Source organism: Typopeltis vanoorti, chromosome 25 (genome assembly GCF_054136105.1).
Source record: "Typopeltis vanoorti isolate ZY-2024b chromosome 25, IOZ_Tvanoo_1.0, whole genome shotgun sequence".
Classification (NCBI taxonomy): domain Eukaryota; kingdom Metazoa; phylum Arthropoda; class Arachnida; order Uropygi; family Thelyphonidae; genus Typopeltis; species Typopeltis vanoorti.
The window spans coordinates 22,852,435-22,865,324 of record NC_143573.1 but is presented as its reverse complement, the minus strand read 5'-3'; the positions used below and the strand labels follow the sequence as shown (position 1 = coordinate 22,865,324).

The window sequence follows — 12,890 nt, the reverse complement described above, 5'->3', positions numbered from 1 at the left end:
ACCTGTCTGTCCAAAGTAAGATAATTTGCATGAACATGGAATCTCATAAACACCAGGTAACAAACATCAAGGGTGAGAATTTGTCCTTAGGAGAAGGTAATAAGTTGTAAATTTGGTTGATAGGTTTGTAAGTAGTGGCAAAATTGTACTTCTTCATAATTTTAGAAAGACGTTCTGAGATGCCTTTAACGTAAGGTATGGGAATCCTATGCACATCTTCCTGTCTGGTTTGATGTATGCAGAAGTGACTGATGATTTTTTGAGTTGTTTTGGGATTATATCCATTTAGGATGGCTGTATTTTTGATAACTTCTAATTCCTGGTTTAAAGATTCTTCAGAGGAGCAGAATTTGTGTGCTCTGGAAACTAGTGATTTAATAATGCCAGATTTCTGAGATGGATGATGAGCAGAAGAATTGTGAATGTAGCGACCTGAGAATGTAGGCTTGCGAAAGACGGAAGTGGCGATGGAACCGTCTTCTTTTCTTTTGATGTGTAAATCCAAAAATGAGATACCCTTTGGAGATTCTTTTTCTAATGTAAAGTTGATGCGATGATGAAGAAGGTTAATTTTATCTAGAAACAGTTGTAATTCAGGTTCGGGATGATTCCATACTGCAAATACAACTGTTTCTAGATAAAATTAACCTTCTTCATCATCGCATCAACTTTACGTTAGAAAAAGAATCTCCACAGGGTATCTCTTTTTTGGATTTACACATCAAAAGAAAAGAAGACGGTTCCATCGCCACTTCCGTCTTTCGCAGGTCTACATTCTCAGGTCGCTACATTCACAATTCTTCTGCTCATCATCCATCTCAGAAATCTGGCATTATTAAATCACTAGTTTCCAGAGCACACAAATTCTGCTCCTCTGAAGGAGCTTTAAACCAGGAATTAGAAGTTATCAAAAATACAGCCATCCTAAATGGATATAATCCCAAAACAACTCAAAAAATCATCAGTCACTTCTGCATACATCAAACCAGACAGAAGATGTGCATAGGATTCCCATACCTTACATTAAAGGCATCTCAGAACGTCTTTCTAAAATTATGAAGAAATACAATTTTGCCACTACTTACAAACCTATCAACCAAATTTACAACTTATTACCTTCTCCTAAGGACAAATTCTCACCCTTGATGTTACCTGGCGTTTATGAGATTCCATGCTCATGCAAATTATCTTACTTTGGACAACAGGTAGGTCTGTTCAGAAACGCATCTCAGAACATCAAGACCACATTTGTCTTCTTAAACCGCAGAAATCTGGCCTCTCTCAACACGAAATTGAAAATCCAAACCATAGGATCCATTGGGAAAAGGCTAAACTTTTACATAGATCTTTATTTAAACATGAACATTTATACAAAGAAAGTTCTGAAGCCCTACTACACAGACCAAACCTAAACCGCAACGACGTTCCTACTATTCCTAAAGTAGGGAAATTATCATACAAAACTGTGTTAAATAATTAACGTTTTTTTGTTTTTTTTTTGTACTACTTTAGCACGTTATGCACGTTTTCATGAGATTCTATTGTAATCATGTGCCCTAACTGTATGTTATTCCTAATTTTTGTTTAAATACTGTACTGATGATGTCCTAAGATACTTAGGATGAAATATTTACAATTAAATAATTTTCACTGTGGTTTATACGTGTGTTTCTTCTAATTATGAACGCACCATAGGTTTCGTTATTTAAAAAAGGTAGGTCAGGTTAGTGAGTACCGCTGTAGGACAACAGTGACTTGGTGATCACTAATTAACTGATGAAGACCTACCTATGACACCCTGAGTAACAAAGAAGCAGATTGTTGATGACCTCATCCACCACTTATATCAGTACTAAGGTGAAAACAATGGGATAATCATTTGATGGGAGACTTTTCCTCCTTTTTTGGAACAGCTGGATAAAAGCTTGCTTCCATGCAGATATCAGATGACTAGGACAACTTGTAAAAACATCCAATATCCAGGATGGATATTAATTCTGAAGCATGAGATCTTAGTACAACTGGAGGAATCTGAAGTCTGGACTCATTGCTATCAAGACTACTGAAGATTTTTTTTTTTTGACATCATTCTGAAGAAAGACCAGAGGAGACAAGCACACTGCAGGTGGTTTTGTAGAACAGGAATAGTACAGAAAAATTTGCCTTGATCGTGTGTGGGGAGTGAGTTGGTAAGAGATGGGTCATTTATCAATCTAATTGCTCTCCTCTGTACTGAGTCAAGCATTTTGAGGGAGCTTTTAGGAGCCTCACTCCAAATGTGAGAGCAGTATTCAATAGCTGGGAGGATTTGCGATTTGTATAAGGTTAACAGCTGTTTAGAGGTGAAGTAACGTCTTGAGCAAAAGAGAAAACCTAGTTTTTTGGAAGCTGAGGATGCAATGGTCGTGATGTGTTTATGCCAGGAGTGGCTTGATTTCAGGGTAATTCCAAGAAGAGAAATCTCATCTTGTCTGGGAATTTGAGTGTTGTCAAAAATAATGCTGGGGAAAAATAGTTCTTTTTTGTAAGAAATAAGACAGAATTGATGTGTTGAATTTTTTCTTGACAATTATTCATAAGACTATTACACTTTTTTTATATAATCTTTGTCAAGTAGCTTTATTTTATCCTCCTACATGTTTCGCCAATTTTTCTATTGGCATCCTCAGGGAATACAAACTAGTAAGCTAAAATGAAGGTTACAGACTAGGTTATAACTGATGGTTCTAATTCATACAAAAAATTGGTATTGTGCGTGACAATGTGCGTGTCTCGTTAACGTGATTTATTCGTTATGGCTCATGACGTAATTGTTATGAAAGTTCATTTCTTTGATGTTTGATGATCTGATAAAAGTTTTCCAAATTTCTGGTAAAATTAGACCTTGATTCTTGTTTAGGTTTTCAGTTTTACAGGTGACTGTAGCTGCTTCTTTAAAGGTTCTTGAATAGTAGTTATCTTCTATGTATGGCATAAGGCTCTTATCCCACTCAATGTGATAGTTAGTAGAGGCAAAGTGGCATGAAAGGCCTGAAATGTCTTGTCTGTTATTTCTGACATATCCTATGTGTTCTTTCTTTCTCGTTTCAAAGCTTCTAGAGGTCTGACCTACGTGACTAATACCACATGAGCAAGGTATATTATATACTCCCGAGTACTTGTAGAATGGGTGAGGATCTTTCGGTGATCTTAAAAATTTCCGAATAGTGTTGATTGGTTTGAATGCCACTCTGATCTTATGTGGTTTTAAAAGGTTAGCTAATTTTGGAAATGTTGCTGACAAAAGGAATCATAATTGTACTGATGTATTGGACGTCATCACGTTGTTGATGTGGTATATCAGTAAAGAGAATCTTGTTATAGAGACTTTTTGGGTAACCATTTAAAGAAAGTTCTCTGGATATTGTGATTAATTCCAATAATGGTATCAACCTATCTGTATACAGAAAACCTACAAATACTGGACGTTACCTCCATTTCAACACAGCTCATCACATAGCTCAGAAACTTAGCATTATCCATAGTCTCAAGAAAAGAGCTATACAGTATACGACAGACAAGGATGACCTACTAACGGAATTAACCACAATATCCAGAGAACTTTCTTTAAATGGTTACCCAAAAAGTCTCTATAACAAGATTCTCTTTACTGATATACCACATCAACAACGTGATGACGTCCAATACATCAGTACAATTACGATTCCTTTTGTCAGCAACATTTCCAAAAAATTAGCTAACCTTTTAAAACCACATAAGATCAGAGTGGCATTCAAACCAATCAACACTATTCGGAAATTTTTAAGATCACCGAAAGATCCTCACCCATTCTACAAGTACTCTGGAGTATATAATATACCTTGCTCATGTGGTATTAGTTACGTAGGTCAGACCTCTAGAAGCTCTGAAACGAGAAAGAAAGAACACATAGGATATGTCAAAAATAACAGACAAGACATTTCAGGCCTTTCATGCCACTTTGCCTCTACTAACCATCACATTGAGTGGGATAAGAGCCTTATGCCATACATAGAAGATAACTACCATTCAAGAACCTTTAAAGAAGCAGCTACAGTCACCCGTAAAACTGAAAACCTAAACAAGAATCAAGGTCTAATTTTACCAGAAATTTGGAAAACTTTTATCAGATCATTAAACATCAAAGAAATGAACTTTCATAACAATTACGTCATGAGCCATAACGAATAAATCACGTTAACGAGACACGCACAATACCAATTTTTTGTATGAATTAGAGCCATCAGTTATAACCTAGTCTATAACCTTCATTTTAGCTTACTAGTTTGTATTCCCTGAGGATGCCAATAGAAAAAATTGGCAAAACATGTAGGAGGATAAAATAAAGCAACTTGACAAAGATTATATAAAAAAAAGTGTAATAGACAGAATTGAGTTTTACTAGCGTTGAAGTTGATGGAGTTATATGAATCCCATTGGAGGATGGCTTGGAGGTCAGAATTAAGGGCAGTAGTGGTTGATGCTCCGTGGGTTGAAGTCAGTTGTGTAAAGTAGGGTTTGTCAAATGAAAAGGAGGAGTGAAATGTGCTGTCGTCTGCAAAACTATGTATTGGGTTGGAGGTCAACTGATGTAGATCATTGATATACAGAAGGAAGGTCAGTGAGAGAACTAAACCTTGTGAGACCACAGCATTAGTTGGATGGTGAAAGGATAGGGAGCCGTCTACCATCACACAGTGTGTGTCCAGACAGGAAGCTGGCAATCCATCTGCAGAAGTCCTGAGACAGTCCAAATGATTGGAGTTTGCTTTAAGTCTTTGTGCTAGACCCCCGTCAAAGGCTTTAGAGATATTAAGTGCAACCACTTGGGATTTGCCAAATTTCTCCATGGCATTTGTCCGGCGATGGGTGATGTATGAGAGTAGATCTCCTGTCGATCAGAATCGATGGAATCCATACTGGTAGTCACTTAATAGCTGGGTGCCTTCAAGGTAGAACAGGAGCTGAGAGTTGATAGTTTTCTCCATCACTTTGGATAGGACTGAAGTGAGTGAGATAGGGCAGTAGTTAGATGGCAGTGATTTGTCACCCTTTTTAGGAATGGATTGAATATAGGCCAGTTTTCAGACTTTCAGATATATATACCAGTGGAGTAAGAGCATGTGTACAAATGGCATAGGATAGGAGTCAGTTCTGGTGCAGACCTTCAAGACAACTGGAATGCCATCAGGGTCAGGAGACTTTGTGTCTAATTTAGACAACAGGTTTATTATCTCTTTTTGGCAAAAGGATATAGAAGGCATTGTATGTTAGGCAGTTGGAATGACTGGAGGGCATTTGCCATTGTCATGTTTCTAATGCACACATAACTGTCAGTTATGTGTGCATTAGAAACAAAGTGTGAAGCCAAGAGGTTAGCTTTTTCTGTGGGTGATGTTGCAATTGAGCAATCTGGGTATATGATAGGGATGGGAATAGTGTGGGGCAAAAGTTACAACCAATTGCCTTGGCAACAGACCAAAAGGCATGGCTGCCATTTGGACAGGCTGCAAGCTTCCTGCTTTTTGCCCGTTCAAATTCTGTTTTAGAAGTATTGATAATTTTCTTGCATCTGTTTCGGGTTTCAGTATAGGCATTGAAGGAGGATGGGGTTCTTGATTTGAGTCAGTTGTGGTATGCCTGATTTTTCATTTGTACCGCATTGGCACATCTTTTGGAGAAACAGGGGTTGGATAGGGGACGGCAGTTCCGAGTAGTGTGGGGAGTGTATGTTTTCATGCCAGTGAGGATTACTTTGGCGATACGTTCGGTGCATATGTTTGGACTGGAAGACTGGAAACAATCCAACCATGGGAATGAAGCATAGTAGTCTTAGAGACTGTCCCAATTGGCAATGTTATAATGCCAAACTTGTGTGGGAGTAACTGTGTAAGCATTGTTGCATGGGAGAGGAGATGAGATGAGCACTAGGTTGTGGTCAGAATTGCACAGGGGGCTCACTACATTCACTGCATATTTGGAGAGGCCATTGGTAAGGAAGAGATCTAGGGTATTTGGGGAGTGGTTCAGGTTATCTGGTATTCTGGTCGGCTTTTGAACAATTTGTGTAAGGTCATTAGTGATGGCAAATGTTTCAGCAACTCTGCCTGCAGGAGCTGTATAATTGGAAAAGGAAAGCCAATTAGTGTTATGGAGATTGAAATCACCCAGGAGGATGATTTCACTATTAGGAGAGTGGAACTGGAGAATATCAACTTTTAAGGAGAGGAAATGAAAGAGCTCAGAGTGGTTAATAGTATTAGGAAAGCAACAGAGACAGCAGATGTAGACCATCAACCAAAGATGGTCAAAATTGGGTGATTCTAGGTTAGGTGCTTTCTGGCAGGGTATGTCAGAGTGGATATATGCACAGATGCCACCCTTGGATCAAAAGGAATTAAATAGTGCATAGTTAGAAAGGTTGGGATGGATGGTACTGGAGGAAGGTGAGATTTGAGTTAAAAAGAGTAGGTGGGTTTGGTGGACTGCAGATGGTAGTGGACACTTAAGATTGGAGTTGAGGCCATGGATGTTGATGAAGTGGATATATACGCAAAGTTCTGCAAGGCATGGATTTGACCACAAGGGTCTTGCACGTTTCCTATGCAGTTCCTACACACTGGTCTCTTTGGTGACTACTAGTGGTGGTGTCACTTGGTTTTTGCACTAGTTTGGTTTGTTTGTAGTCTATCATCCAACTGTTGTCTCCATTTTGGAGTTTATCTTCTAGTTGTCTTCAGAGTTGGAGTCTTTTTTTTCTCTGGGCAAAAATTAAATCAGGTCGAGCACATAAGCATGACTGGGGCAGGTGTCCTTTAGCTTGTTGTTTATCGCCATTATAAATTTGGATGTTTTTGTCAGTGTGTCGCAGATCACTTTTACGAGATAGGGAAAGTCCGTTCCGTCCTTTCTTTTGTTTATAGGTCCGAAACAATGGCATGTGACGATATTTCTGGGATCAAAGTTGCATTCTCCTGCTAGTTTGATGGTCTTCTTTTAATGATTTACCACTTTCCAATGTAAAGTTCAGGATAACAGCATTGAGTCTCCTATTTTTGGCCTTGAGCAACTCGTGTACCATTAATGGGATTAGTTCGTGAAGTTCATTAGCAGGCATGGGTGCATTTGCAATCGAGCAATGGTTGGCAAGTGTCTCAAGCTTAGTTTTGGATTCTGGAGGAGAAGGTATCGCTCATAGTATTAAGGTGTTGTTTGAGGTTTTCAACTCGTTTGCCTAGGTTTAGTAGCTGTTTTATGGAAGGGAGGTACATCGTACAGAAGTAAGGCTGGTTGAGATCGGTAAAAAGCTTGTGCACCGATTCATCTATTTTTGCACAAGAAGTATGTAGCCGATGGCAATAGAAATCGCACAATATACCTTTTTTCTTTCGGTAACTTCGGTTTCACAGCTGCGGCACTTCATATTGGCATTCGGTTTGTTTTGCGATCGACGGGTATGCATATAGCATGGTATATTAAGATTTTGTGAAGGCTTTCAATAAACTCTCACATCATAAGCTAGTTAAATTGGAACAGATGGAATTGGACAGTAGTTTAGAAGATTGGATTGGATTGGAGACTGGCCATCTGATAGTTATTAGCAAGATTTCGGAGCCACTATTGTTTAATTGATATGTAAATGACATTGGAAAGGGCTTAAATGGTAACATACAAAGTTGCAGATGATACAAAGTCGGGGAGAGTTATGAGAAGTAGAGCAGATGTAACCTTGCAAGACGACTTGAATACACTATCTGAATAGACGAGTGTGTGGGGGATGTCAGTTTAATGTAGCAAAGTGTAAGGTTTTAAATTTTGGAAAGCAAAAATGGGATACAAAGTATAGGATTGGCAAGGATATCTTAGAGCAAGTCGAAGATATGAAAGATCTGGGGTGATGGCAGACAGGGACTTGAAATTTTGTGGACATTTTGCTAAAATTGTGAGGACAACAGCAGATTATGGGAATGATGTGGAGAACATTGAAGTTTTGATTCCATTGTAGAAGGCTTTGATCAGACTGCATACGGATTACTGTGCACAGATTTGGTCATCTGATTTTCAAAAGGATGACGAGTTATTGGAAAGGGCTCAGAGATGATTCACTAAGTCAAATTCACTACAATTCACTATGTCTCTGGAATTTGAAGTATGAGGACAGATTGAGAGAATGCAAATTGCATAGCCTAGTGGATGAAAAGGAGGGGGGAGACACATGATTAAGACATGTAAGTTGGTAAGAGGTAATTACTAGATTAATGTGGATGAAATTTTTCATAGAATGTCTAGAGATGGGGAGAGAACAAGAGGCCATCCCTGGAAGCTGTATAAGGAGGGAATGAGGAATATATTTTTTGCATGGAGAGTGGTAGGTGATTGGAATGCAATGCCTGAAAGTGTGGTAAGTGCAGAAACAGTGAATGCAATTAGGTCAAGTTATGAAGAGCTGTGCATGTGAGACCTCTTGCAATGAGTCTCTTGACTCCATGGAGGTCTGATGATCATATGGTACACAGATGGTAAACTATTCGCTCCAAAATGCATAACTTTACACTCTGCCACATTAAATTGACATCCATTCTTTTCTACCTATACTGGCAGTCTATTTAAATCATCCTTATCAATTATTGCTCTACCTAACTTTGAATCATTGCAAACAACTGAATATTTCTCTTCAGATCGTTTCCCATATCATTAATCAACAAATTAAAGAGTAGTGGCCCAAGTATACAGCTCTGTATCACACCACTAGTCACAGGCTGCACTACAGGACTTTGCACTTGTATAGACTACTCTCTGGCATCTCTCTGTCAACCAAGCTCTTATCCACATCATCAGTTTCTTCATGTAGCTATTTGTTCCTCCAAACATCCCTTTATCACTTCCCATGCACTACTAATATATTTTCCTTGAAGCATATCCTCCCATGGTACCACTCCAAGCAATTTTCAAAGTTTCTCGTAGTTCCCAGCTTTGTGATTTCATATCAAACCCTTATTTACTGAAAATTCCACATGCTTAACCATCTTCCAGGTCAAAGCCGAATGATTGATCTTGCCAACTAGTGGAAATATATCCATCTTAGTTATATACAAATAATCTGATATAATCACAAATGCCAGCACTCCCAATCTCCTTGTACCTTCCATTACATGCTGCCTAAGATAATTATTCCTAAGAAGCTATTCTTAGGAACAAATTCCATTTCCTTCTGCCCATACAACCTTTCTTTCTTCCATCCTATATCTCTATAATTAAACCCATAATAATTACTCCTTCTACTTATTGAATTTATTTGCTGATACATATCACCTGCATCATCTTTTGCATTCCCTGACCTATAGCAGCAGGCAACCAAAAAATTTGTCATGTTAACTTGTATCTCATACCAAACAGCCTCAAAAGCACTGTTATCTAATTTATGGATTTCCTGTTGTAAGAACACTCTTTTAGTCCGCAACTCATCTGATATGCCTATGACATTATCCTCAGTCAGCCAAATATAACTAATACCAATAACTTTTGGCCAATAGGAACTAACCAATGTTAAAAAACCCTCTTTCTTGTTCCTAATACTTCTGGCATTACCATACATAAATGATATAAACGTCATATGTCCATAATTAACCTTACACTATGTGCCCACAATCCTATTCTTATTTAACTGCCTCACCTCAGAGACTAAAATCTGCATTTTCTCACCAATCATACACCCATTTGCTTTATCAGTACTTGCATGCATCCTCACCTTCTTCCTCCCTAACTCTAGTTTTCCTGATTTTGCACATCTAAAACTGCTGCAATCTGCAGCACTTTTTCAAGACTCCTAACACCAAATCCATTTAAGTGCAAACCACATTTATATCTGCTAAAAAGACTTATATCACTTCATTGAGTCCCTTGCAATGAAGGCCCTTCTTCCCAACTCACCTCTATCATACTGCAACAACAGACTCGCTATCTTTAAACTCTCACTCCTCTCTTTTGCTACAGTCAGTAACTCTTTCATGTTCTCCCTCGCAATACCTTTCAGATCACTTGTACCTGCCAAAACAATCAACTCTTTCAGTTGACCCTTTCGCACACTAATAGCATCACTAACGTCATTAATCTTTGCACCTGGAAAACATGATTTTGTTATTCCCTCACAAAGCACTTCTCTTATAGAATCACTATACAATATTCTCATTCTACTCTTACCATCTTTCTTTGACAAGCATTTCTTTCTCTTCATTGGTACTTTTTTTTTCTTCCTTTTCCCAGCAGCACCACACTCTGAACGTTTATTCAGCCTTTCAAGCTTGCACTTCATCCTATGAAAAACTACATATAAGCACGCTATCTCTCTTGTTACATCTAACACTTCCTTCTCTACACCATCCATGCTTTTATTTGCACCTACACTACCATCTGTCTCTCTCTCACATCCCCAACACGCTTACATACTGCTTTGATGTCATTATCTTACAATCATACTTCCTTCACACATTTTCACACTTACCAGGATCCCTTCTCATTTCCTCTCTAACGATTATACTTTACCTGCCCAAGCTTTCATGTGTTTTCTCATCCTCTCAATTTGCTCTCACATTTCCTCTTGAAGAGAACTTTAATAGTAAGGACATGTCAAGAGAATGCTACCAAAAAGGCTACCCAACCTTGCTCTGTATACAAGATTAGAAGAAAAAAGAAAAAAAACGAAGACCAAGAACTAAATGGATAACATCAATAAAGGTCAATTCCAGATTACAAACCTACAGAAAGCTCACCAGCCATGCAAGAAACTGAGATTCCTGGAGGTTCTTGTGGAAACATGGAAGACTTAACCAGTCCCCAACGGAAGAAGACAGTAAGTATGTAAGTAATCTTATCTGAAGGATCCTAATGTCTCCTTTCACTGTCTTAATCCGAGCCCTCAAATCTTCTATTTCCTTTCTTAATACCTCTTTCTTTTTTCATGGCATGACAAGTGGATAATGCAGAGCTAGAAAGAAATTCTATGCAATCCTCACAAGTCCTGCAATTCACGATAACATTTTGTGGATTAGTACTGCCGATACAAAATCAACTGTTGACCACTTAAGATTTCTTCAAGCACTCCTCCGTAGGCAAGGAGTGATTTCTGTCTGCCAACTACACTTTATTATTATTAACTATGAAGTGAAATAATGAGGTTTGAATAAGTGGCAGATTGGTGTGTCAATGGCATTGCTTCTTCCCTCAAGAAATTAAATTAAAAATCGATTACTAATTTTAGGTAACAAAAATGGAACCTGTTTATTTGACACATTATAATTCAATTATGTGAAATAAATGTTTTCCTAAGTATTTAATTATAAATTAAAAGCCGAAATGAATATTTTCTTTAATGACGTAAGTAATTTGTGTTAATGAAACATCCAAAAACTAATGTATATATTTGTTCACTTCTCACTTAAAATTTTTGGGATGCTTTAATAAAGATTTGTGGTATTTGTCATTTTTTTTAATTTCCATTTCACAAATGAAAGGAATATATATATATATATATATATATACCATTCATCGGGGTTATCAAGCTCTAATAGTCAGCTGTTCCTTGCTATGATCCACTTGTCTATATACCACTACCAAAAGATAAGCGCAATAAAAATAAATTCCTTATATGAGGTATTACCTCTTCAAATAAATTTACAATTCCGCAATTAAAGAAACAAATATAGAAATATAGCAAATATTATTTCTGTGAAGAGTTCAAATTACTCTGCATTGTTTTGTTTCTCAATTTTTCTTGAAATCGAGTAACATACTAAAACATTGCACAGCCTTTAGAAATACGATAAAAACCAACCTGAAAATCAGATAAAATTTGTTCTTTATTCTCCTCCATATTCTATACCTAATTTCACAACTAGTCACTACAATTTTGATGTTTCTCAAAGCAGCCTCACGACGTTTTTAAAGTAAAATGAAAACCAAGCGCCATCTATAAACATCGCTAAAGATCATTACTGAAGTATTATTATATGTGAAGAGTCTCCTCTACGTTTTCTTAAATGTAAGAGCGCCCCCATAATGAATTACTACTGTTTTGGAGTTGGAACTTTTTTTTTCAAAAGCAGTTTCTTTATTTAAAGAAAACTATATATTTTAAAATGGTATTTTATAAGACGTAGGGAATTTAACATAAATTTATATACCATTTACAATATTTGAATTTTAAATACCCAGTACAACTGAAAAAAGGACGTGCTGATATTGAACCGTTTGAAAAGACATGGGTTCAGATTTGGACATCATAAAAGGAATCATCATTAACTCTTTTATAATTGAAAGTGAGTTACTTATACATTGATATTGTTTTGTAACCATTTATTATGTTTCTGAAATTTCGGAGTGTTTAAATTTTTAATAAGAATGGTCCTTACTTAGCCCTGTTGAAATGACGTTTACATCCAGAGGGCTAGGCAGCTGAAAGAAAGACCTTTCTAAGTTCGGTTGTAGTCGTTATGAAGACCTTTTTTTTAACCTTTCTTCAAACAGTTCCCGAAGTACTTTATTGCTTGCGAGAATGTAGGGGAGTTTTCCTCCACAAAACTGAAGTTAATGACCCCTGTATCTCAAGAAAATCAAAAGTGAAACTCACACTATTACAGAAAATACTACGAGCATTCGAATTTTATTCAGTGTGTGTGTATGTGTGTGTGTGTGAGAGAGAGAGAGAGAGAGAGAGAGAGAGAGAGAGAAAGAGCAGAAGTTGTCTGTTTTACTCTTCCACCTGAAAAGCTTTGATTTATGGATACTTCGGTCAGGCCATTGTCAGGATATATGCTACTCCTAGGTATGCACTATTTTACCTCCCCTAAATTCAAAAAATATGTAGAATTAAAAGA

General features: G+C 37.3%; 1 protein-coding gene across 1 annotated transcript in view; it reads right to left on the bottom strand.

The window, feature by feature from the left end:
* The window catches only part of casp (Fas associated factor casp), a 439,916-nt gene extending 427,930 nt beyond the window's left edge, over positions 1-11,986 (bottom strand). Inside the window, exon 1 of the mRNA XM_090414528.1 lies at positions 11,849-11,986. Coding sequence (XP_090270654.1) covers positions 11,849-11,887 — 39 coding nt within the window. The 5' untranslated portion in view covers positions 11,888-11,986. The remainder of the gene's footprint in view (positions 1-11,848) is intronic.
* Positions 11,987-12,890: the final 904 nt, after the last annotated feature.